The 24594-nt window shown below is 38.4% G+C and overlaps 1 protein-coding gene across 7 annotated transcripts in view; it reads left to right on the top strand.

Moving 5' to 3' along the window:
- Positions 1-24594, top strand: part of LOC119157770 (BTG3 associated nuclear protein) — a 152541-nt gene that overhangs the window by 62411 nt on the left and 65536 nt on the right. For 6 of the 7 annotated variants that reach the window (XM_037409008.1, XM_037409009.1, XM_037409015.1 and 3 more), the window contains 4 exons: positions 5610-5777; positions 14279-14409; positions 18794-18865; positions 20643-20687. In XM_037409008.1, coding sequence (XP_037264905.1) covers positions 5610-5777; positions 14279-14409; positions 18794-18865; positions 20643-20687 — 416 coding nt within the window. The remainder of the gene's footprint in view (positions 1-5609; positions 5778-14278; positions 14410-18793; positions 18866-20642; positions 20688-24594) is intronic. The other variant, XM_037409011.1, reaches the window with a different exon arrangement.

The raw sequence follows: 24594 nt of genomic DNA, 5'->3' as shown, positions 1-24594 counted from the left end.
TGGGTAGTAGAACAGGATTTCAGTTGCATTTAAGGCTGTTCATAACTACCCCCTGAACATAGTTTGTGCTATAACATGTGCACACTCTAGTCTCTAGTAGTCTATAAATTTATTGCTGTTTGAAAGGTATGAATGTAATAGTTAAACAAAGGAACTGTAGAAATAAAATGGAAAACAGACTAATTGCTTGGTAGCTGGATTTTCCTTCCCTCCTCCCTCTCTCCAAGTTTTTAACAGCTCCCCCCGTCTCTTTTTGGATGCTGTTTAGCCTGTGGATGAGAACAGTGTTATGGAAAGTGATTATCTGGTGACATGACTGTTCACAAGCATGTGATGTTGGAGAAGCTGCCAAGGTTCTGCCATCCCACCGATTGTAACGGGATGAGTTTTCCCTGAATGAGGATGATGTTGCTCTCTCCTCCTGCATCCCTTTGCCCAACCGTAAACAAGCCTGAGTTTTGGAGGGGGAAACTGCCTCCCAGCTGTGGAAATCACACATGCACACACCCCCCCACCCCACCCCCCCAGCTGTTAAATGAGTAAACAATTCCTCTTTTTCAAATTGTTTCAATATGGTCAATGTATGACCATAATTACGTTTGAAGAATTGAAGCCTGAAGGCGCAAGAAGTAACTTCAGAGGTGCTTAATTTTTTCTCCACTGTTCCAATATTTAGTACAGCAGATTTTGTTGTCATATGCTATTCGTTTAATAAAAAGAACTCCAAATGTATGACCCTTATGTGAAAAAATGCGTTTTGTTAGCCAAACCCCCAAATAATCGCCCCTCTTCATGATTCTGTGCAAGCAGAATCTGAAGCCCTTGTTTTTCATAATATCCATCATATTCTTGTCAATTAAAAAAAAAAGATTCTGTTCATCAGTTTAATGATTTGAATTTTTAATATGACATCCTGTTGCTTTTTCGTCTAGATTTCAAAAATTATGTTGAATTTGGAAATGGAAGGAACAGTTAACCAAATCTGTTTGGATTACACATACAATGTGAATATGTCTTTATTTTAGGCATGTGGCTGTTAAATTCTCTCTAGTGGTAATACTTTCCCTAATCTTTCAAAATGTAACAGTAACAGAGGGAAAGTCTGTGCCATCTCAGTATAAAGGGCAGCAGAGGGAACTCTGCCAAGGCCTTGAAAATAATGATTTATCTTTTAATCTTCTGAAGCAGGGTGGTATTCATGGAGAATGGGAAGCAGCATGACCTAGCAATATCCAAATGAAAGCTATTGACATGAAGTTTGGTTTTTAGGAGGCTGATTTTGAATGCAGTATCAAGATGGAGTATTTCGTGTCTGGTTTTGATATTACAAATGTCTTCTCTTCCTCCTCAATTTGTTCTTAATTAAATTTCTTTACAATTTAATGTTTTTATGTGGATTGTTTTGTCTGCTGACTGACTTCTGACCTTTAAAAAGGAGAGGATTACTTTCTCAGGAACACTGTTTTCATGGGGTTTCCTTTTTTTTTCCTCCTAATTAGTCCTGTTTTCAAAAACCTGAACCCTTTCTCCCCCAGCTTTGTACATTAGCTGCCCCAGAAGTTTGGCAGTATATAGTATTTCAGACATCATTGCTGATGATCTTTGTGTCAGAACCGGATAATCTTCACTGCATTCCCAAGCTTTTTTTTTTTCCTTTTGAACCACAGAAAGATTTATTTTGTGGTGCACAGGAAGCATTCTACAACTTGGGTCAGTCGTCCTTTTAGTTTTATAGCAACTTTGGCAAAACTGCTCCCTGTTTCTGATCTAGGATGTGGAAGGCAAAACTTAGTATGATGCACCTGTTGGCTTCTAAAGCTGACCTTTAATTTTCCTGGTGCACACATGCCTTTCTCTTAAGCTTTTGCTTGATAAGATTTGAATGTTGGTTCTTGCTTGCAAACCGAAGTGATTTCCTCTTTGTGCATTTCAGAATAGCCTGTGTCTGTGAATTCTTTGTGCAGACGTTTTTGTCTCTAAAGCTCTCGCTAGTATGTATCTGGTCTATAGAAATCACTCAAGCTCTTGCAATTTACTAAATAACTGAAGTATTTTAAGTCTCTGGTGTGTTTTCATAGAAAGCTTTGTTTAGGAAGTGAGGTTCCCAAAGAAAGCAAACTTGGACCATAAGTGTTTAAAAACAAGCACATCCTTTGTTTTGAATGTTACCGACAACCCATTGTCCTAAATGAAAGATCGCTAAAAACAGTCAGCCATCCTTAGATGATCTAAATCCTTTATTTCACTCTTCTTCTATAAGTGCATCTGTCTTCCAAAATATGGTTGTCTTTTTGCCAAAGTGCTGAATTACATTGCTGAACGTATTTTTTATGTGTTTTTTGCAGGGTTATGTGGCTCATAGATAACTCTGCTGCTTACAACTTACAATACTTCATGCTGCTTTTGACTAGCAAATGTTCCAAAAAAGTAAAATCCCTTCTCAGTGAAGTATTTCTGCCTTTTCTAATATAAACTTCCCAAGTTAAATGTCTCATTTGCAGTATCTTGCTTTAGTGCTGCCTTTCTAACTTTGTTGGTATTTGATATACTCAGAATGAGACAGCTGAAAGCTCTCATGCATGTGGTCATTTATGGATAGAGAACAGAAAGTCAGCATGCTTCAGTTCTCCAATATTGTTTGCACGTGTTTTGGGGATATATATTTATTACAGGTAAATCATATTTCTAATGTTACGGTGAACTTATCTACTTTAAAAAGTCTCCATTGTCGTGGGTATTAGATTTTTCTTCAGTCATCGGTGGACTGTTATGAAATGTGGTTGCTAAAGACCTCTTTGTAGAATAACGTTTTAGACTGTAATACCAACAGGATAGATTTATACATCTGAAATTCATTTAACCTTTATATCAACTATCTTTGTACTTAAGGGCTAATTTTTCATGCCTAATTTGCACATGCACTTACTGTGACTGAGTATGCAGTTATGGTAAAAAAAAATAATCTGTGCAGACAGCAAGCCTTTCATCTATACCAGTTTTACACCTTTGACCACCGTAACAGCTAAGTAGGAGTTTCACGAATAAGGGAAAAGAAATAAGTATGCCTGGCTTTGAAAATCTGTGCCTGATGTCTTAGGTCTCCCTAGCCTAAAATCTTCTCTGACTCTAGCCTGTTCAGCTTGTTATCTGTTTTCCATACTTTCCTCTGTAGTCGTGCTCTCTCCGTTAAGGTAGCAGTCTCTATCCAGTATTTCATGGCTGTTCCTTATCATATTGATTAAATTATAGCTTTTGTGATCAGTAAGTGGAAGAAGGTCTTTTCCTGTCTTCCCTCAATAGAGCAATTTCTGGGACATTTTATGTCACAGCTCTGGCACTCAGATTTCTTAAGCTCTTGTCCTACATGGTGTGGGTCTCCTAGTATGAACAGCTCACTGCACCTGAGACTTATCTTGTCCCATATATCTATATCACTTTTGATTTATCTTTGAATTAAGTGACGACCTGGAATATGCCATGGATTACACTGAAATAGTTAAAATTCCTAGCTAGACTGCTTTTCTGTGAGAGTTGTCTCTGACCTACAGTTGATTCAGTCACTTCTCTAAACAGAGCACCATACAATGTGAAAGTCATTAAAATGTATTTATGAATGAAATATGGACATTTTTTCGAAATAACCGCAGAGCATATGACTGTTTTATGTAGGACTACACAAGTACTTTTGTACGTACTGACAGCTGAAGTCGTGTCAAGAGTTAAAGCACAACTATTTTCATTGGACATTACTGCAAACATTTATAAACCCATTTCTCTGTGTAGTGCATATTAGTAATAGATTACACTGAGAAATGTGGTCTCAGTATTTACAATACAGAATGTGCTTTCCATTTGCTGACACCTATGGAAAGGAAACTGTTGCACAGCAGCAGATGATAATTTCAGTAGATTTTCCTCCTTTCCGACTTCCACCCCCTTTTTGGACACACAATGTAGGGGTTGTAAAGCCGTCTCTAACGTGCTTGCCGTCACTTGCCAGTAGAAAAATCTTGGGGCCTTTAAAGCGCTTTTGAATTAGCTTTTTGATGCCAGTGTTTTCCTCCTGTATGTTCTCTACTTAATTTCAAATAGCTTTTTGAACAGATTGGAACTTAAATGTGTTTAAAAAATGATGATGACTTAGTAGATACAGGACTCCATTTGCCTATGTTAGATCCGTAACCTGCAAATTTCAGGTTCTGTGGACTCCAGGCTCATTTGTGACAAAGTACAAAGCTCTTAGCCTGTGCAAAGCTGGAATTTTGCAGTTGCAGGCTTCAAATGATTTGTCTTAAAGGAACAGACCGTATCTTGTTTGTAGGACAATACAACAGCTTAAGCAAGTACTTCACAGGATCAGGACCCTATTTGAGAGTAAGACTGAAAACCCAGTAAGTCAAAAAGATTATTTTACTTTGCAGGGTACAGAAAGGAACTGATACCAAAAAGAATCCTTCAAGCATAGTCATGTTGAGTAAAAGCATATATTACAGCCTTGGATTGTTTTTTGAACTGCAGTATTGCGTATCTCAGTCTGGAAAGTTTAGAAGTACTGACATTTAGAGAATGTTAAATGTTGAGATAGTTGTTTTAATTCACGGGTTTTGAATCTTCGAGTTTACGTTAAGTGTTTTTTCTGCAGCCATAAGGATTATAAATTTCTCTTAACTTACAGTCAACTGCTAGTGCTTTAAGCAAAATATAAACCACACTGAAGCTTACAGTGAAATGGTAAACGTATGTAGCAATATGAGGAGGACCTTGAAACAGCTGACAGTGCACATGTTTCCTTCCCAGTTGTAAAGCCACTTGTCCAGATGTCGAAACAAGTATTTCTTGTCATACCTGAAATAGTCTTTTTGCTCCCTCTGTTTCTTGTATAACTAGGCTTCCCCGTCGGGTGCAGAGGTTGCACATGATAATGAACCTGGTTTGAGTTGGCCGTGGGACTCAATCCATATGAGCTTTGTTTCAAAACACTCGGTTCAACTCACGAGTCAACACTGTGTTTATATAGCAGTTTGGCAACTTAGCACCAAGTGCTGGAAAGTGCATAACGTGGCTCTTTAAGTGACTTAATACTAGTAGTAACGTGTCAGAAGATTCTAATTTTGTGTGTTCCATTTTTATTGGTTTCTGATGAATTTTGAACTAAGTTTTAAGAGGCTTTTTTTGTAGGGAGATACATGTATCTTCCTACTTCTAAGACTTGCACATATTGTGGGGCACTATCAGTGAGAAATAAAGCTTTATCCAGTTTTGGCTTTGGAGTGCTGATCCTTCTGTGGGCTAATGTTGAACAGCTTGAATGTGATAGTGCAGTTTCCATGGATGAAAGTGTGGATTAGAAAACTGCATAGTCTGCTGACATTTTAAAATATATATGTATGATTACTTAATTTTGTAAATGGTTGTTGAAATCACATCACTATAGTTTTGGCGTTTTTCATAACGTCATTGTATTCCTTTAGGCAGTGTCAAGCATGAGGGCGGTTGTAAAATTTTCACAGTCGCTTTGTTAGTCTTGTCTGTGAGTGTGTCATCTGCATTTTCCAGAAAATAGGGATTTATGCTGGTTTTCACCCCTTTGTGTTTCTCTCTAATTACAGGTCATCTATTTTATAAATTTGGAATCACAGAATCTGACTGGTATCGAATCAAGCAAAGCATAGACTCCAAATGCCGAACAGCTTGGAGGCGGAAACAGCGAGGGCAGAGTCTTGCTGTGAAAAGCTTTTCAAGGCGAACACCTTCATCATCCTCTTACAGCGGTTCAGGTAAAAAACAAAACAACACCCCCCACCCCCGCCCCGCCAAAACGCAAACAAACCCCAACAGAAATGAAAACTTACAGTAATAATGCCCTTTGTTTTTCAATATATCTCAAAATTATTTCGATCTTTAAGTTATATTTACAACAGGTGCATGTAGTATCCACAAATATGAGCATTTTTGTGTAACAGAGAGAAATGGAGAAACTCATATTTCTCAGAATTGAATTTTTGGAGTGTTTTTTATATTAGTGCATGTTTTTTTTGAAGTACCATTTATCACTGGCGAAGAGGCCTCTCTATTACCGTGTATGTATGTCTGCGCTGCTACTCAAGGAGTGTATCCAAGTGTACTGAGGCCAACCCGTTGTAGTTAAATCATCATGGGCCTTCAGGGCAAGCCAACCACCTCCTGGTACATTTGGAATCCTTTGCCGCCTCACGGGGCTTGTGCTGAAGTACATGCCTGGTAGGCTGAGATTCTAATCCTGTTTCATCTATGAATTGCGGTCAGGCTCCTAGTTGCAGTGCGTTGCTGATGCTGGAAAGGAAGTGAGATGCGTGTGTGTGTTCGCAAGGAGAAGAGGGAGAAGGGAGTCTGTCTCTAAAACAGTAGTAAAGAACAGGTTTGCCAGAAATGAAAGTGTGGCACATTCCAGTGTGTGAGAAAGATTGGTTTTGCTGATTTGTACCTCATCTGAGCGCCTGGCATCACTGAGGTGCTTGAGAACATCCATCCACATGTGTTAACTGAAAAAATCAAGCACGTGCAGCTCTGTGCGATCATATGGTTTTTTTTACCATGTTCAGTTTTTTGAGTGGGAGGTCAAAATGTTTCTGCAACTGATGTTCATAAGAGGACTCAAGCGAATAAATCTTTCTCAGTCTGTTCACACCATTTAGTAGGACGTGCTAAGTTTTGTTCCTGAAGTATTTTGCTCTGAAGAAATAAAATATGTTGTAGGTGATTCTATATTTCCATATAGGTATGTAGGCATGAATAATAATAACAAATGAAAAAGACTGACCTAAGTGTTCTCATAGGACATTTTTGGCTCATGCTTTTAATATAAAGTGGTGTTATGGGACGTTTGTACATCATATATTAAAAACAGTGTTTTGGAAGTGAGCCCAAAGAAAAGGAAGTAAGTTTATTTGCCTGCATAAAATTTTTGGTTGCATGTTAACACTAACCACTGTATCTCATGCAAAGAATGCCAAAATCTGCTTTCAATGGAAAATTTTATGTGCTGGAACTGGGAATCATATCCAAAATTCTCAAATTAAAACAACTAATCAACGTAATGATAACCATAAGCCGTATATGTTGATGCGATTTTTAGTTTCAGTCTCTTAGCAATTGGTATTTTAGAATAAGAATGCAGTAGTAAGTGGATATTATGGGCCTGTGCTCATTAGACCATACTCCTTGACTGTTGTTGAGATTTATTATTAGAAAATATTAATCTCCTTTATTTATTTAGAGATTTGGGGAGACCAGTGTAGAGACGTAAAACACAGACTCAGTGAATTCTTGTCTTCAGGAGGCCATAAGATAAGTTTTGGTGGAGTTTTCCTGTTGTTGTGGTTAAGCTGAAAACTGAAATTTTCCCCCCAATTCCGCTAACCTGATTCGTAAGTAAATTGTTGCATGGGTACAAAGACACCTGAATTAAAACCTGGGATTTCAGCAGCATGTTATCTGAGCAGGTGGGAATAGCGTGGGACAGACACTCATGAGCTGGTTCTGCAGGAGCCACCTTGGTGTTTTGTGTTGTGCACCCAGGCCAGCTCACGTAGCTGGGGCTGAGCTGGCTGCTGTGGCCCATCCGTCTCCAGGATTTCCCCAGGAGTTTTTATGCCACCTGCATCTCCCACCGTACAGGTTGTCTCATCTCCCAAGTCCCCTAGATAGCAAAGAGATGGCTGCACGTCCTTATAAAGATGTCTTTGGTCCTGAAGATGATGAAGGTCAGCTGAGGCATCTTGGCATGTCCTTGGCAGGTCTGTATAGACTGCCCAGCCAAAAGTAGAGTACTGGCAATAGCATTAACAGCTGCCTTTGGTAATGGTGTATGAAAATGTTCCCATGGATCCAGTCTTTTGTTAATTTTCTTTGAAGTATTGCTCTTACTCAGGATGTCATTGGCTTTGTTTTCTGGGAGGCTGTAAAGATGTTAGATGAATTCACCACTATGTTTGCACCCACTGTGAAAAAGCTGTTAGAAAGACAGACTGCTTTTTAGAATCAGGTGGTACTTTGAAAAACTAATTTCATTCCAAACTCAGGTGGGAGTGGTATTTCACCTGAAGAAGGAAGAGGAGGTATGAGGAAAAACAAGAGAGTGAGTTGAGATGCTGAGTGAGTGTATCAGGAAAAGAAGAAGAAAAGATGGAAGGACAAAATGTAGATTCACACTTGTTTAAAAAGGTAACTTTTGCTTGACAGGGATGTAATTTCACCGAACAGTGTTCAGGTGACTTCACAGACTGCTCAGACTGCCTTTGTGGTTTGACAACCCTGGAACCCCTCAATGGAATTACAGCATCATAATTCACAGGCATCTGTTCCTTATTATACACACTGTGTAGTGGATATAGCAGAATTCCTGCTGCCAGCTAGCAGGAAAGAGAAGTAATATTTCACAGCTCTGAAGTAAAGGAGGTCTGTATTTCACAGTTATGACAACATAGCTGTCAAATATGGCTTTTTAAAGTGTTACATATGAACCCAGACAGTTTTTATGGTAGCATTTGTTACAGGGGGCAATTTAAGGTGAGCCTTGAACAGTCTGAAATTCAGCTACTTGAGAAACTGTCTGTCCCGCTATTGTTAGTTACAGCTATTAAGATCAGCTTCTAGGTGCTTAACGTCAGGTCTCTGCCCAGCCCTGGTTGCTGCTGTCTGCAGAATACCTGTGTTTTGTTTCACCTCCATGTCCGTTCACATGTAACAGGCACTGGAGTTGTTTATCTGTTGGGTGGAATATAGCAACTGCTTCTCAGGAAAGATATAATGGAAAAAAAAAAAGCTCTTAAACAATTGTGAACGGCTACTGTGTCATGCTTACACGGTGAAGGATGAGAGGACGTGCAGTGTGGATTCTTGCATAATGTTCTCTGAGAAGCTCTGGCTTTGGCTCCACTCAGGATAAGACTGTATGAATTTTATTCAGAGACGCTATTGTTATTTAGTTTGATCAGGACGTGTAGTAGAGCCTGGTTCTGTGACTAGTCAGTTTAGGTGACTGTGCACCTTAAGGTAAGTGTGTCAGCATCCCTGATAGTTTAGATACAGCAGTGGTGTCGCACATGTTCAGTAGGAAAGCACTTTTCATTTCTTCTAAACAAGCATTTCAGATTATGTCACGTGGGGGAAAAATTCACACTCTCTCCCCTTTTCCCAGTTTAAATATGATAAGCCTAAGCTATTTGTGGAAGTAATTAAACCCACGGATTCTTAGCTAAATGATGATAATTCCTAAGGAAGTTTCAGTGCTTACTCTAGAAGATATTCCAATAATCTTCATAAAGCACTTCTCTTTAAGGTGCACTGTTGCCATCAACAGATGCCTTGAGCAGCCCTGTAGCATCACAGTGTCTGCCATGCAGTTGAGCTGTTCTGAAGATATCATTAAGAGGTTGAAACACTGTTTCAGTGTCCTGAGTGTGAATGAACGACCACCACTTTCCCCTTATGAACTTTTTCTGGAGTTTGGTAACGTTTTCCCATTTCTGAACTTGTGATTGTAGAATTTCATATTAAAATTATGTTCAAGAGGTGCCCAAAAAAAGCTCACATCCAAAATTATTGTCTTTCATTGGCACAAAGTAATATTTTTTTCATCAGCTATCTCTAGCAAGATAGCTTTCTGTTATGTTGTGGTACAACAATACATGTTTCAATCAGCAGAAATATGTTGGCACTTCCTTCAAGAGTGTTGCAAAGGAGCACCGTTCTCTTATGCTACAGAATATTTTCTTAAATGCTGGTATGCTAAAAGTCTAGAATAGCTTAGTATTTTCTGTTTGGCAGTGAAAATGGTTGAATCTTTCTACATATCATTAAAAATAATATTTCTGTTAGTCCTGAAATAGTTTCAAGTCAGCATGGTCACTGCCCTGCTGGACATCCTCCCCTGTGAATTAGGGGACTTGATTTTCCAGAGCTGCCTTTTAGCAGCAATGAATTTGCCTTATTTAAATAAATAAATGTAGCAGCCTGAAACTCACCTGCCTGTGACCTGACTTTGATTTCTCAGGCTCTGAGGAATCCTGAGGGTGGTTGAACACCGTCACAGGTTGCCCAGAGAAGCTGCAGAGACACCATCCCTGGAGACAGTCAAAATCCACCTGGCCGTAGTCTGAAGCAACCGGGTCTGGTTGCCCATGCTTTGAGGAAGGGCATCGGATTAAATGATCTCCAGAGGTCACTTCCAAACTCATCTATTCTGTGATTTTGTGATTTTTATGAGTTACTGCACACATAATAATTCTGAATTATTTACGTCTAAAGAAGATTAGTGTTCTTGAGCTTCGTTCTTACGTACTTGTTGGACGTGCCAAAACCTCTAGGCTTTTTCTGCTTGTTGTGTGTAAAAGTTTATGTAGCACGTGGCTTTGATTTGAGTCATGCAGTTAAAAAATGATAACAGATTTCCTCTCTGCTGTGTTTATCATATGGAAAAATTAGCCATGCAAATGACATAGAAAAGCAGAGGCTGAGCCCGTAGTCCTTACGTAGCCTTACAGATTTTTGGCGTTGTACTTCTGTGATAGTGTTCAAGTGTTAAGAGCTCAAGGGGAACTGATCTACAGACAAAAACATGTTTAAGGAAGCTTGTAGGAAAATATGAATGAGTATCTCTTTTCTGTCCTTCACCCCCGATATACTAATTGAGATTGTTCTACATTTAATTGACTGTGCAGCTTTACAGTAGCCACAAGATTTATGGGTTGCATAAAGTTGTCGTGGCAGGCTGTTGTGTTTAAGCAGAAGTTGGCTTTCCTTATTTTATCTGGCTCTTCTGTTTGAAGCTGTTGCCTTTTGTTGCAATTGAGGTATTAATTGCTCAGCTCTTGTTGCTTGTTAGAGCCAACAGTTTGGTCCTTAATGTGTGTTTTTTCTCTTCTGTTTTTTTCTGACAAGGGTTGTACACATGGCTGCCATGATAATTTAGCTAGATAGTCTTTTTAAAAATGCTAGCAGTCTGTGGAGGGAAGGCAGTAGGAAATGAGGTTTTTGGGAGGAGGATTAACTGAAGAGTGCCTTCTTCCTTTCTTTTAATTTCTCTTAAGATTGTTAAAGCTGTTATCACGGTTTTCCATGTTGGAATTTTTAATTAGTTCTATGACTTTGGGATTTATATGTAGACTTAGGCTGAAGTGCTCAGCCTGTGCTGAGATGTCACATATAAAAGTGGATGTGTAGCCAAATCTTCAAAGCTGTTCTGCAAAATTGGAGGCATTTAGCATGGGATGAGTCAAGTTGAGATAATGGTTTATGGTATACAGTTTTATTTCTATTAATTGTTCAGTAATGGAGTTTTTCCTGCTTTTTGTTTTTGAGGACTGCTTTGCTACATCTGGGCATTAACCTTTCCTTGCTAGGACTACACAGCAAGAAAATTCGTCCTAGTTTGTAAGCAGAAGTGTGAGGCTGGGAGGCCTATACACTAGGAAAACAATTTTGAATAAACATATAAGGTGACTAAGTGTGAATCCCCTGTTCTACAGAATCTGTACCTCCTACATTTCCTTTCAAAATGAGAAGCCAGATGCTCAACAGATAAATGTAAAGTAGAATAGGAAAGAATTGGAAAATGACAAAGGTTTTTTGCCTTTGAAGTGAGAATTTTAAAACTGATCATAGTTGAGAATTAAACACACGTATTCTTGAAATGGTTACAAATTATGTTTGACAAATCTAATCTTGTTCAGCAGTGTCCGAGGAAGCTTAGCTTTCAGAGGTGTGGCAGAAGTAACTGCTTCAGTGGAGGTGATTTTGCCAACTCTTGAACATTTGTTGAGAAGACAGGCTCACCGGCTAAATTTTCATTGACTCATACGCACATGCAGTAAACAAATGGAAAATGTCAAAGGTCCAGTTCCTACTTGGGAGGAAGGAATATTTCAGCAGTCAGGTCCTGTGTCCCACCCCCTCCCCATATCACAACTTAGTCACCTGTGGAATGGTCAGTGCAGCATCTTCCATTCTGTGGGTGGCTGCAGAGCTGTTCCGTCGAGTGGAGGGTGCTTTGGGAATACCATGGCTGATGTGCTCAGGAGTGGCACTGCATAAGCTGTTCGGTTGATGTCAGAGCACCCCTTTATAACTAGCGCGATGAAACATTTCAAGGCAAGAGTTCAGCTGTATGGCTTCCCAGTGCCAGGGATTCTCTAATATATCAAAGTTATAAATGTGGGGCTAGATAGTTTACATGATAGTGATTTATAACTGTTGACATATCCTCTATTCAAGCTGTGTGCTATTCATGTTTGTGTTTGTTTTTAATGGGGAATGTTTAAAAATGGATAAATATTACTTTTGTCTGGTCAGAGATTTAGAGGGGAAAAACAATACTTATAAAGGATGTTTTGTTTTCAGACACTGTTGAATCCTCTCTCTTCTTTCTTCCTAAGAAGAAAAAACTCCCCACCAAAATCCAATAAAAAAAGAAAGAAAACCCAACTGCTGTTTTTGCAGTGAAGCCAAACTGAAATCTATTTATAAGTGACCATGTGAGATGTACAGTGTGACTGCATTCAGTCTGTGTCTCCTGTTCCCACCTCTGAAAAGCATAATAATTTCTGGCATCTGTGAAGCAAAAGACGGTTTACAAACACAGGCTTTTGGACTTTACAGTTACATTATAGTCTGCATAAAGATATATAAATAAAGATGCATTTATAAGTTATATTATAAATGCGTCTTGTAGGGAAGTGATCTACAATGGAAGTAGAGTGACACTGTGTCTTAAATATTTCCATTATTGTTTCCAGTACTTGGGACATCTTGAAAGCCATATAGTATTGAATGTTACTACATGTTGGATGTTAATGTTTTACATTACCTTGTAGCATAAAAGTCATTGTCAGAGCAATAAATAATCATAGAAAAATTGTAAAAGACTTAGTGCTTCGGAGATTTCATTTGTTGTATTTTTGTGGCACAGAAAAAGGCAAACGTTAAAATTGTTTATAGGAATACTGTATATAAAAGGTAATTTATTCAAATAGTACATTATTCTGAAAGTCCTTTACGATAGTCTTGTTCTCCGATGTGTTTGAAATAAGTAAAAAGAAAGGGAAGAAAACTAGGACTGATGCTGAATCTTAGTACGATATTATTATGGTATTGGGACATTTCAAGGTTTTTCCTAGCAGTGTGTACTTGAAGTTGTCACATGTGTTGCAAAAGCATCATTGAGTGGTAGCCCCAGGTTTTTTCCTGATTCCTAAAAGGATATAAGGTATCCAGCAATACACTTCCTTGCTAGTGGTGTCTTAATCTGTAGGAAGATCCATACACGGCATTAATCTCTGGTCCATTATGTTCTAATTCATCCTTTTAGTACAGAATTATTGACATTATTAGTCTTTGAGTATCACTGACATGGAATGCATTAAAAAAGTAACGTCCTCCCCTGTGCGCGCCCCCCCCCCCCCCAAAAAAAAAAAACCAAACAAAACCCAACCCACAAACCCACACCAAAAGGTATGAATGCTTTTATGCTAAGAAAAATTAATTGCATTGAGTTCTTACTTACCTTTTTTCCTCTTTGCATTTAGAAGAATCCTTTCCCTGCATCTGAAAACCTAGAAATGAATCTGTGATAAGTCTATTTCTAATGTAAATCGTTTGCCACTTGAAATCATGTGATGGTTTTCCTGGTAGCTGTCAGTGTTACCTGAAGATAGTACACATGTGTCTTTGTTTTCGTAGGGGCATTTTCAGAAGGCTTCACCTTGCAGTGTGAGGTACTGTTTAAATTCATCTAAGTAATGAAATCCACCTGCCATGAGGTTAAAAAAAAAATTTCCAGGCTCAGTATCAATTATAGATGATGGGTCTTGAAAAACAACTGAGATATATCCTTTATTGATAAACTTCAGTTTACAGGATGGATTTTCAAATGTATCCTTGTGGTGATGTGGCAGTAAAAGTTCTCAGCTACATGGGTGCACAAAAGTGTTGAACTGCTTAAGAAGTGTATGCGTTTTTGCTGTGATACGACTTTTACGGTTGCAGAATTGTTAATCTAGATTAAAATGATGCTTTTTAAACATATGCTTTCTGAGAACAAAATAGCCTTTGGAACTCCTTTGGGATTTGTAGCACATCTACAGGTGAGCAATGAATGTGCGTAAGAATATTAACATATAAAAGATCTGCATCTACTTACTGACTGCATTTGTTTTCCACAGTGTTCAAGTATGCATTGTTGCATGGCCACTGGCATGGGATATACACATATAATAAAGCTGGATTTTTGTGTTTCTTTCAGAGGGTTCGCAGAGTTCAGTTTCAGCTTCTAATGAGATCCAGCAGAACCAGCCGCAGGCACTACACTATGCACTAGCCAATGCTCAGCAGGTTCAGATCCACCAAATAGGAGAAGATGGGCAAGTCCAAGTAGTATGTACTCAACTTTTTCTAAATTATGTCATTTAAACAATCTAGGTTATTGCAAACTTGGGTTCAGTTGAAATATAATTTGTTATTTAAAAAAAGTGACCTTTCATCACTTCTTAAGTATGATTTTCAGAAAATAAACATTGAAGTCTTATGAAAAAGTTTTAGAATTATTTGGCAGAAATCTTCATGCAGGATTTGCTCACGCAGTTGTTGTAAATGAATGCACATTCATTACTGTGTGTAGAACTGACTGGTCTCTACCTGGCTGTTTGCTTGCACTTGCCATAGTATTAATAGCGGACCTACTAAGCGCACGATTTACGCTTCAGAGGTAGATCTAGCTCAGACTTACAAAACAAGCATGCATTTGTTTATTTTCATTTTAAAAAAAAAACCCTGCATTCTCAGGCATTTTTGAACATCTGTTAGCTGAATCCTTTACATGTGTATTCATTTAGATGCATGTATATATGTAAAAGATATAAATATTGACATTTTTTAAGTCTGAGACTCCTGCCATAACTCAGGCCATGATTATTTTTATGTATGGTTTTAGTGTACTCTGAAAAAACTCACCTTGGCTTTAGTTCCTGTGTGCCACAGTTTGACTACAAGGATTGTTTTAAATTCCATTTTTTTAAAAAAAAATGTAGAAGGAAATAATGAAATGATGGATTGTGTGGCGTTTCTGACATGCAGCATTCAGAAAGAGTGAATTATATCTGCACACTCATTCTTTTGTGGTAGAAACCTGAGAATTTAATGTGTGAAATCTGTCTGCCATGAGTTTTCAAAAACCTCAGGCTTTGCAGTTCACAGTGTTGATACGCAGTCATATAAAACACAGCAACTTTTTTACCGATGGTATTAGTGTTTCGAAGCGACCCAGAAGTCGGAGTATGGGCCAGCACTCGACTGTGCCTGGCAGTGGCCAAGCACAGAAAGAAACGTGCATGGACATGTGTGTATCCCTTCCCCACGTTCACAGAAGCCCACTTTCCTTAGAAACCAGGCTAAAGAAACAGGCGGAAATGGGCAAATAAACAAGAATTTTTAAGACCTATTATTCAACAACATAAACTGTAGTACCCAGTGGTCTGGCTGTTGCAAAGGTTTTATAGTCAATGCTGTTACAAAGGGTCTGAAGTAGGATAGTAGATCATCTCTGGGTAGATACTTAGAGTATTCTCTCCCCAAGTAAGAGGCAATGCAGGGGAGAGGGAGCAAATGTGCCCAAGTAAATACTTTACACATGAAGAATGAAAACTCTCTATCAACACAAGGAGTGCTCGTCTAGTCGTATAGAGCCGCAAATAGCCAGTGTGGAAATGGTGAAGTTGCTCAGAAATGTGATGAAGAAAAAAGGGCGATGAAGGTCAGGTGCTTTTGTAATGCTATCAGAAAAGACACACCTGTAAGTCTGCTGAAAGGTTTACCTGAGAAGCAGTGGAAGAATCAGAGGAGAGAAGTGTCATGGAAATTGGGTGAAAATTTCAAGATGTGTGGCCCACAGCTGAGGGCAACTGACAAGAGTTTAAAAGGAGGACTGAAATATATTAGCCAGAATGTTTTTTAAGGAGTGCATGGAAGTGGAACGGGTTTGAGATGAAAGTGATTGAGAGGAATTCCAGATAGCAACTGCAACACTTGTGGAGAGGAAATTGCAGTAGAGCATATTTTTCCAAAGTGAAGAAAGTTGTGTATAAAGAAATGAAAGACCTGAAGTGTGGGTGTGACAGGTGCTAGGAACCATTAGCTGTGAGATTCAGATAGGGTTGGAAAGTCATAGAATCATTTAGGTTGGAAGAGACCTTTAAGATCGAGTCCAACTGTCAAGCCCACCACCACATCACGTCCCGAAGCACCACATCTACACATCTTTTAAATCCCTCCAGGAATGGTGACTCCACCGTCTTTCTGGGCAGCCTGTTCCAATGCTTGACCACCCTTTCAGTGAAGAAATTTTTCCTGAAATCCAATCTACACCTCCCCTGGTGCAACTTGAGGCCATTTCCTCTTGTCCTGTTGCTTGTTATCTGAGAGAAGAGACTGACCCCACCTGCCTAAAGCCGCCTTTCAGGTAGTTGTAGAGAGCGAGAAGGTCCCCCCTGAGCCTCCTTTTTCTGCAAACTAAACACCCCCGGTTCCCCCAGCCGTTCCTAAGAGTTGTGCCCCAGCCCCTGCCCGGCTCCGGACACGCTCCAGCCCCTCAGGGTCTCTCTGGCCGCGAGGGCCCAAACCTGAACCCAGCGTTCGAGGTGCGGCCGCACCAGTGCCGAGCACGGGGACAGGCACTGCCCCGGTCTTGCTGGCCACCCCTTTCGTGTTCCCAAGGCCTTGCCCTTTCCTGTTATGTGCCTGGATACCATATGACTCAAATAATTAAGTTAAAGAGCTAATCCTGGAGAATGATTGCTTAATCGAATAGATCCTAAATGCTTTGAGTTACTATTCTCAAACTTGGAAGAGGGCTAAAGAGAAGTTCAATAAATGAACTTGCAAACTCTCTTTTCCCCTCCTGTCAGTTGTTGAGAGCATCCTCTGTGAAATAATGCTCTTTCTGCAGGAACTGGGTGTAAAGGTTCCATTTCCACTTTGCTTTTGGCGTAACTTTACAGGTTTATCGTGTGGATTTCTTTGTCTCTTGGTTTCTCTGTATATTTTATAGAGTATATCTTCTTAATTGCTGTAGGCATCTTTTTATGAGATTTTTTTTTAATTGATGACTGAAAAGTCTTTTTCAAGCCTTGAAGACAAGATAGAAGGGAAAACTATGAAATACATGGATATAATGACAAAACAACTATGTTTATAGATGTGATGAAAGTTTGCCTCATTAAAGGATCTGGAACTATCAGTTATCCTTTAAATTGATCGTGAAATCCAGCAAAAATCCACTGCGACCCACAACCACTATCTGCATGTTTTTATAAGTTGTTAAACATGTAGAGGGGTCCTGGGTTGAAACAGGACTATGGCGTTGCTGTTCCAGCTCTAGGGAGCGATACACGTAGATCAGGCAACAGTCGTCAGTAAGGCAGGAGTTATTTACACTATGTATGTTTGAAAAAAACAATCAGCATTGAATTTGTGAACAAACTAAAAGGACTGTCCTTAAAGGCCAGTCATATATCTGCGAAAGATGAGTGAGCAGTTCTTTTTTGGAATGCTGCATGATACAAAGGTGAATGAAGTCACTGTCTCCCCCCTCCCTTTAGTTAGAAAGGTTTGCTTATATTAGAAAACACTATAAATGGATCTTTTAAATGTTCAGTGCTTTTTCCTGGGAGCCCTGAGAGTTTGATGTTAAGGAGGGAAAGTGATTCTAATCTCAACATGGACTGGGCTGTGCTATAATTTTATATACAGTCCCTATTGTCAGAGTGATACTTTCAGTATGTTTTTTCTCCCTATAAATAGACAGTTTCCTTCCAAAGGAAATGAAACTGTTTGAAATAGAGGGATCTGTGTTTCTTTGAAAATCACATGCAATTGTTCTTGTGTTATAAAATAAGAAGAGCCTTTGACAGAATTCCAAATGATTATCTTTAATCTCTGTCTCATGCAGGCATATTAAAATGAACACAAAGCCTTATAAACCTTGAAGTAGGTTATTTAGAATCCAATCTCCATTCAGGTAAATCACAGTAGCCAAGACTTTGCCGGGCTAGTCAGGATGCAGAGGAATTCTGTCCACTCTCTTATCTGTGCTTGATCAAATGGTAGGCTTGATACTGTTCTGAAATGGTGGGCGTGGTCAGCAATACATTAACATTATTAAAACTGTGAGGGCAGATTCTCCACTGCCATAAACCACTGTAACTACATTCAAATTAATGACTTCATGCCGATGGAAAGCAGCTCGAGAGAGAGTCTTTAGCATGATACTGTGCTTCACGGTAACTATGTGAATGTGCAAGGATACGTGTACTTACAGGTAGCATTTAAAACCTTGCTCTTAGCGAGTAGTTAGTCTTGGTGTATTTGTTTTAAAAACTGAGTTTCCAAGGTCTTCAGATGCGATTAACATTTCAGACACAATGCTAATCTACCACAGCAAGTTAGCTCCATGCTTTATGTATCAATGACAAATGCAGATACCATGTAATATATAACATACAAATGTTATTTATTATTATGCCTATTTTCTTTCCTCTTATGTGAAAATGAAGCATTCTTTCTTCAAAGTCACTCTGCTTACACTTTGCATAAAAAAACTGGGGAAATATGGATGCACTTTGTTTTTTTTAAAGCCATCTTTAATGTTTTAAATGGAATAAGCATTTTGCTTCCATACACTAAGCTGTATTGAATCCAAGGTAATAGCTTCTTCCTCTAGTTGTGATTTTCTTCTGATGCTCCTTGGTGTTTTCTTTTGTTGCGGATCCCACAGGGCCATCTCCACATAGCCCAGGTTCCTCAAGGCGAGCAAGTCCAAATCACACAGGACAGTGAGGTGAGTCAAAAAATTTGGTTGCCTGTGGAACAGATGTTGGTTGGCCAGGACTTGCACTGCCATTGAGAAGTGATATTATTTTAGTTAGGTTAACACTCAGTGTCTTTAACTGTGGGAACCTGGTGACCAGGAGTTGGAGAAACCTTCAGACGCCATTTAGTGAAGATATATTGCAGAATGAAGTGAACTTACTTACCTTTGGTACTGATCAAGTAATCTGGCACTGCTGTATTTGCACATCATCATTTTTTCCATAAAAGTAGCACAGTAGAATCAAAATGGATAAATGCAATACTGAACACTCCAATTTTTGATCTTTTTCTTCCCCCACTCGGGCAAAACAGCGATTAAAGCCAGATGAACGTGCCTGAGTGAGAGTGCTGTTGTAGGTTATTTAAGAGTATACAGAGGCTCCTGACTGCTGTTAGATTTCTTGTACACTTAGCATGTTTGCATGAAGAAGCAACAGCAAAATAAGGCTAAACATAAATGCAGCCTACAACTACAGCCTACATAAATACAGACTACAACTTTAATCTGTATGATTTCCCTGTAGAGTTTTTTACTCAACGTTAAGCATATCTGCTTGTGGGTTAGTTTAATCCATTTTCAAAGTACCTTAAACCACATCTCATAAAACCACTTTTGGTGCAAAGGAATACTGTTAACACTGGGAGCTACTGTAGAATAAATATTATTGTAAATATTATATAAATATTTTAGTTAAAGGCAGTGTCCTTTGAAGAGCTTGTCAGACCTAGAGAGAAAAAAGGAAGGATCAAAATGTTCCGAGTCTGAAGGAATGCATAGTGTGCTACAGTAAAGCTGAGGCAGTTCTTGGGTAAAGAGCCACTGGAAAAACTGTGATTCAGCAGATACTGGCTGTAATTGATCCGGAGGCTCACGCACACCCCAGTGTCTGTTGGCTTCAGCTCAGGTTCCCGTATGTAAGACTTTTAAGGACTACATTTGCCTGTGACAGATGAAAACATCTGGTTTTAAATTTATTACAGTGTACACAGCTTCAAATAAGAGGAAGTGCTGCCAGTAAGAGAAAATGCAGAAAACATGCAAATCAAAGAATGCCTCAAAGAAATGTGCTATTTCACTGCAAGTCTCTGTGTTTGGGAAGCTGTTTCTTAATCTAAGTGTACTTTTGAAAAGACATTTCTGAGCATATGAATAAAAACTTTTGTAGAGATACTGCTTTCCATTTTAGACTTCGTAGCTACAGTTTCCTTTAAAATTCTTTACATTATTGAGAATTTTTTGTCATAGATTTCAGTCCTGTAATAGAACTGTGTTGGTCTTTGGTAATGAATGTTGATAAAACCCCTGTTAGTACAGGCAGTAACTTTAGAACAACAAATAGTAAATAGCATTCCATACAAGTAGAAATGTTACACTTCTAGTTTAGTAAGGCTTTGACTTAAATTTGCAGTTACATATAAATCAGGAAAACCAAAAATCTTACCTGCAAAGCCATCCCAGCAAACTTTGCACAAAAATACTGTACATTATATGGTAAATTTCAAAAAGCAAAACGTGCTGGTGCTGGAAAACCTCCTTGCTTTTTAGTCTGCTTATCCTTTGTGGTTAAAGTGCTGACCATCGACTTGTAGCCGGGTTGCCAAAATAACCCTCAGCAGAATTTCTTAAATTGATTTCCTTAATATTGGAGTTGTTTAATAATGAGATGAGAAACAGGCTTTTTCCAGGACAGATCAACTTTTTAAATTCCAAAGTTGTGTTTATTGTCAATGCTCTTATTTTACAGGGAAACCTGCAAATACATCAAGTTCATGTGGGTCAGGATGGGCAGGTAGGAACAGAACTGAGTTTTAAACAGCATTTTACCTTGGTCTTGAAAATTAATGTTGCAGTTGGAATGATCTCACATTATTAGTGGCTGTTTTATAGAGCAAAACCTGTTCTAGTCTTTCTGTTTAAATAAACAACCTGCAAAATGATAAAACATAAGCTAAGTATTTTGTCTGTGGACTCAAAGTATTTCACCAAGCTTATTTCATTACTCCTGCAAGATACTTTATCGCTGTGTTTTATACTTCCTTGCCTTTGGCTTCTTCACTCTTACATTTACTAACTGGATTGATTACGTTGTGTACAGTATGTTCTTTTCTCTGTTATCAACTGTCACCATGGCCAGATGTGGACTGCAGTCCATGCAAACCTAAGAACATTTATTGCTGAGGTTTAAGCAGCTATTTTTCATTTTATGGCTGTCTTGGGAGAAACAGATCTTTCACATCTGCTTTTCTTCTTTTTGAGAAGATGGCTTTATTAGGTGCTTATGCATACATGAGGTAAGAAAGAGAAGCTTTTACTTTGAGTGGTGAGTCAATAAGTGATTAAATAAGCAGAATTTCCATGTCAGGTGTCAGCAAAATGGCTAACATTTGATCTCAGACATACTTTACTAAATGTTGAGCTATATTAAAATATCCACAGCACAAAAATATTCCTGTAAGAAGCTTTCTAGCTAGGCCACTTGAATAAATGTTACACAAAATTTTTTCATTCCTGTTGAATATTAACAAGTTGTGAGACATATGGCTAGAACTTTAATACTGCCCTGAAGTGAAAAGGCTCACATCATGAAGGTTCTTGAACTCAGAGGCCTTGAGAAGCTACCAGTACTCTGAACTTTTGACCACCTACCGTATTTATGTGGGGAAGCAGTCTAACTTAATTAATTTTTTTTACCTTTTAGATATTTTATATATTTTCAAATATTTTAATTTTTTATTTTTTATATATTTTCATATATATTTTTTAAAATTAAAAAATATTTTAAAAATAATAATAAAAACCTTTTAAGTGTTCTTTACTGAGTCTTTAATCAGAAGTACTTTCATAGAAGTGAGACTAGGAAAAGTAATTGGTTTTGGAGATCTATCAGAACCTTTGTTTTAGTACTTATTGTTCTTCTTTCCTTCTTTGTGAAATACTGCTGTCCAAATCATGTTACCTTACTAATACTGAGTGGCGTTATGTCTCTCAGAGTGGCATTAGATTGTTACTTTTTTTTTTAAATTACAATCTAATACCATTATTTTTCCCCTTGAAATACCTATTTTTAACATCCCACAAATCACTTCTCTCTTTCCTAAATAGAACCAAAGAATGCAGTTTAAAATGTTGTGAGTTCATGCTGTTTCTAAGGGAAACGCTTGGATGGCTGTACATTCCTGAAACCCTTATTTTAGGCAGGGAGAGGTGAGTCCTTTCATACAACAATAGAATTCAGCCATGTCTCATGCTGAAATAGTCATGAAGTAAAAAACTGAACTCTAGAGTAGTAAAATGCTTCGGAACTAAATACCTGTAAGTGGAGTCTTGCTGATCATCTGAGCAGTTGCATTAGTATATGGAGAATAAGGCTATACTGGAAGAAACATGTTTTAAAAGTATATGTTTGTAAACGTGGATATACATGTGTCTGTGCATATATATGGATACGTGGTACATGTTTGGTGAAGTGTGTGAGAGCACGCACAAGATAGGGAAGAAAAGCATGATTTAATTGATGATTTTTTTTAAAAAATCAACATCATCGTATCTATGTAAAGGCATCTATACTTGGCAGTATTATATTTATGGTTGGACTCGATCTCAAAGGTCTTTTCCAACCTAAATGATTCTATTATTTTAATCTGTGATTGCATAGCATATCATATTTGGGATAATCTTGGTTCTGCCGAAGTGATTGTGGCTATACGTGTGTATGCAGGAAATCAGTTTAGCATCCAATTTTTTTTTCCAACTAACTGTACTCTGGGCCCTGCTTTGAAACTTCCCGTGAAAACAAATGGTGAAGTGCCAAGTTTTTTCTTCTGCATGCAGCTAGCTGCATTTTGGTGCAGAATAGTTACTTGTCTCTTGAGCATGGACAGCTAGGTGTTGTCAGGCTTCGGCTGGCATCTCTGCAAATTCAGAGGAACCCTCAAGCTCCTCCAAAATGATTTGCTGCCTAACTGTTTTCCAGTGGACCAAAAACTAGGAGCAAGCGAATATTTAGGGGACTTTTCTCTCCATTCTGCATGACGTATGGAAACCTTCATCAGCAGTTTAAGCCACGTGGGGCTGTTTTGCACTGCAGCGGATGAGTAGCACTCACATGATTCCTTGCAACAGCAGCAGTGTGTGTGTTAGGTAGGGCGGTAGAGGGGAGGTCTGTGGCTCAACTGGCTTCTGCTCATCAGCTGATCTGTGTTAAGTGACCATTTTTTGAGCTATTAGCTAATAAAAATTGCAAAGGAAAATGAGTTAAACTAAATTGTGTTTGTGGTTTAAGAATGGAAGTTGAAACTAATACATTTTCCTTGGCACTTGTAGTGGGATAAGAACACAAAAACCTGTCATATGATACGGTTCAGTGGTAATGTAAGTCATAACAATCTAGTAGCTTCCAGTCATCTGTACATGACCTGTGATCAAAGAGACCTCTGTAGTTTTCCCACCTGTCCGTTACTTTTCAGGAGAGTGGCTTTTCCTTCCATGTTTTGAACTCTAATGCATGCTGCCAGGGGACATCGAAGAATATTGATAATAAGGAAAGTGAATGATGTGGGCTTGTGTTACTGAATATTTTTAGCTGCCTAATATATACTTACTAATGGTACTGGATCTTAGCTTGGCTACTGAATATTCCCTTTGAAAATTAATCTCATGCTGCAGTTTTCCACATATTATTGTACACTTAACAGATGTTAGACATTCTCTCTATTCAGGTGAGGTTCAGTAACGCTGCCTGATGCAGGCTTTCTCTTGAACCGCGAGTAAAAGGTTTACAAGAACCTGGGACTGCAAAGACTAAAGTTGTTAGCTTTGTATGAACTAAAGTATAAAATGGCATAAATCTACTGTGAAATTTTATGGGTAAAATTTCCAAGGCGATAGATGTATTTTAAGCTTTGTGATACTGGCGATAAATACTCGCTTCTCTGGAGAATGCCTCCACTTGTTGCTTTTAACACCCCCCACCCCCCACCCCCCCCTTCAATTGTCTGTCCTGGTAGTTGCACTGAATTTAGGTTTTGTTTTTCTGGCATCGTTGTTCATGGAACTAATGAAATCATGTCAAAAAACCCGCTGTCTACCTACACATGTGTTCTATTAGCTGAAAGTCTCATATTTCAGTGCACGTTTAATAAAAATACCAAACTGAAAAAATAATTAGACTTTATATTAACTAACACTTGAAGCCTTGGACTAATGGGAATTTCTTTGGACTTTGCATTTTATACTTACGAATTACCAGAAGTTTTCTAATTTACCTCTCTCTTTCCTCTGGTTACCTGCCTTCCTTTCTCCCTAACTCCATCCTTTCTGTCCTTTGAGCTTCAGTGTTCTTATCCCAGGAGGTGTTCAATGGGTGTCCTGGACAAGCTGACGTAGTGCCACAGTGTTCACGAATATACGTGGGGTGTATATATATAAATATATATATATGTAAAAACCGGAAATTCCGAGTAGTTTGACATTCCTTGATTCTGCATTTTAGACATTGCATTTTTGTACAGCCTTACAGCCAGAGTTTCTCTAGCTTAGAAATTAATTAAAATGACACCAGGCAAATGGTCTTCCACTAATAGCCTTAGTTTTTAAATTAAAAAGTTAATGCACTTTAAAATCTAAAATATGATCATACGTATTCCTGGAGAGCTGACAATTTGTTCTGCTCAATGAATGAAAAAATTAATAAGAGG

This window comes from Falco rusticolus, chromosome 15 (assembly GCF_015220075.1).
Source record: "Falco rusticolus isolate bFalRus1 chromosome 15, bFalRus1.pri, whole genome shotgun sequence".
In the NCBI taxonomy this organism is placed as follows: Eukaryota; Metazoa; Chordata; class Aves; order Falconiformes; family Falconidae; genus Falco; species Falco rusticolus.
This window is presented reverse-complemented; position numbering and strand designations above follow the sequence as displayed.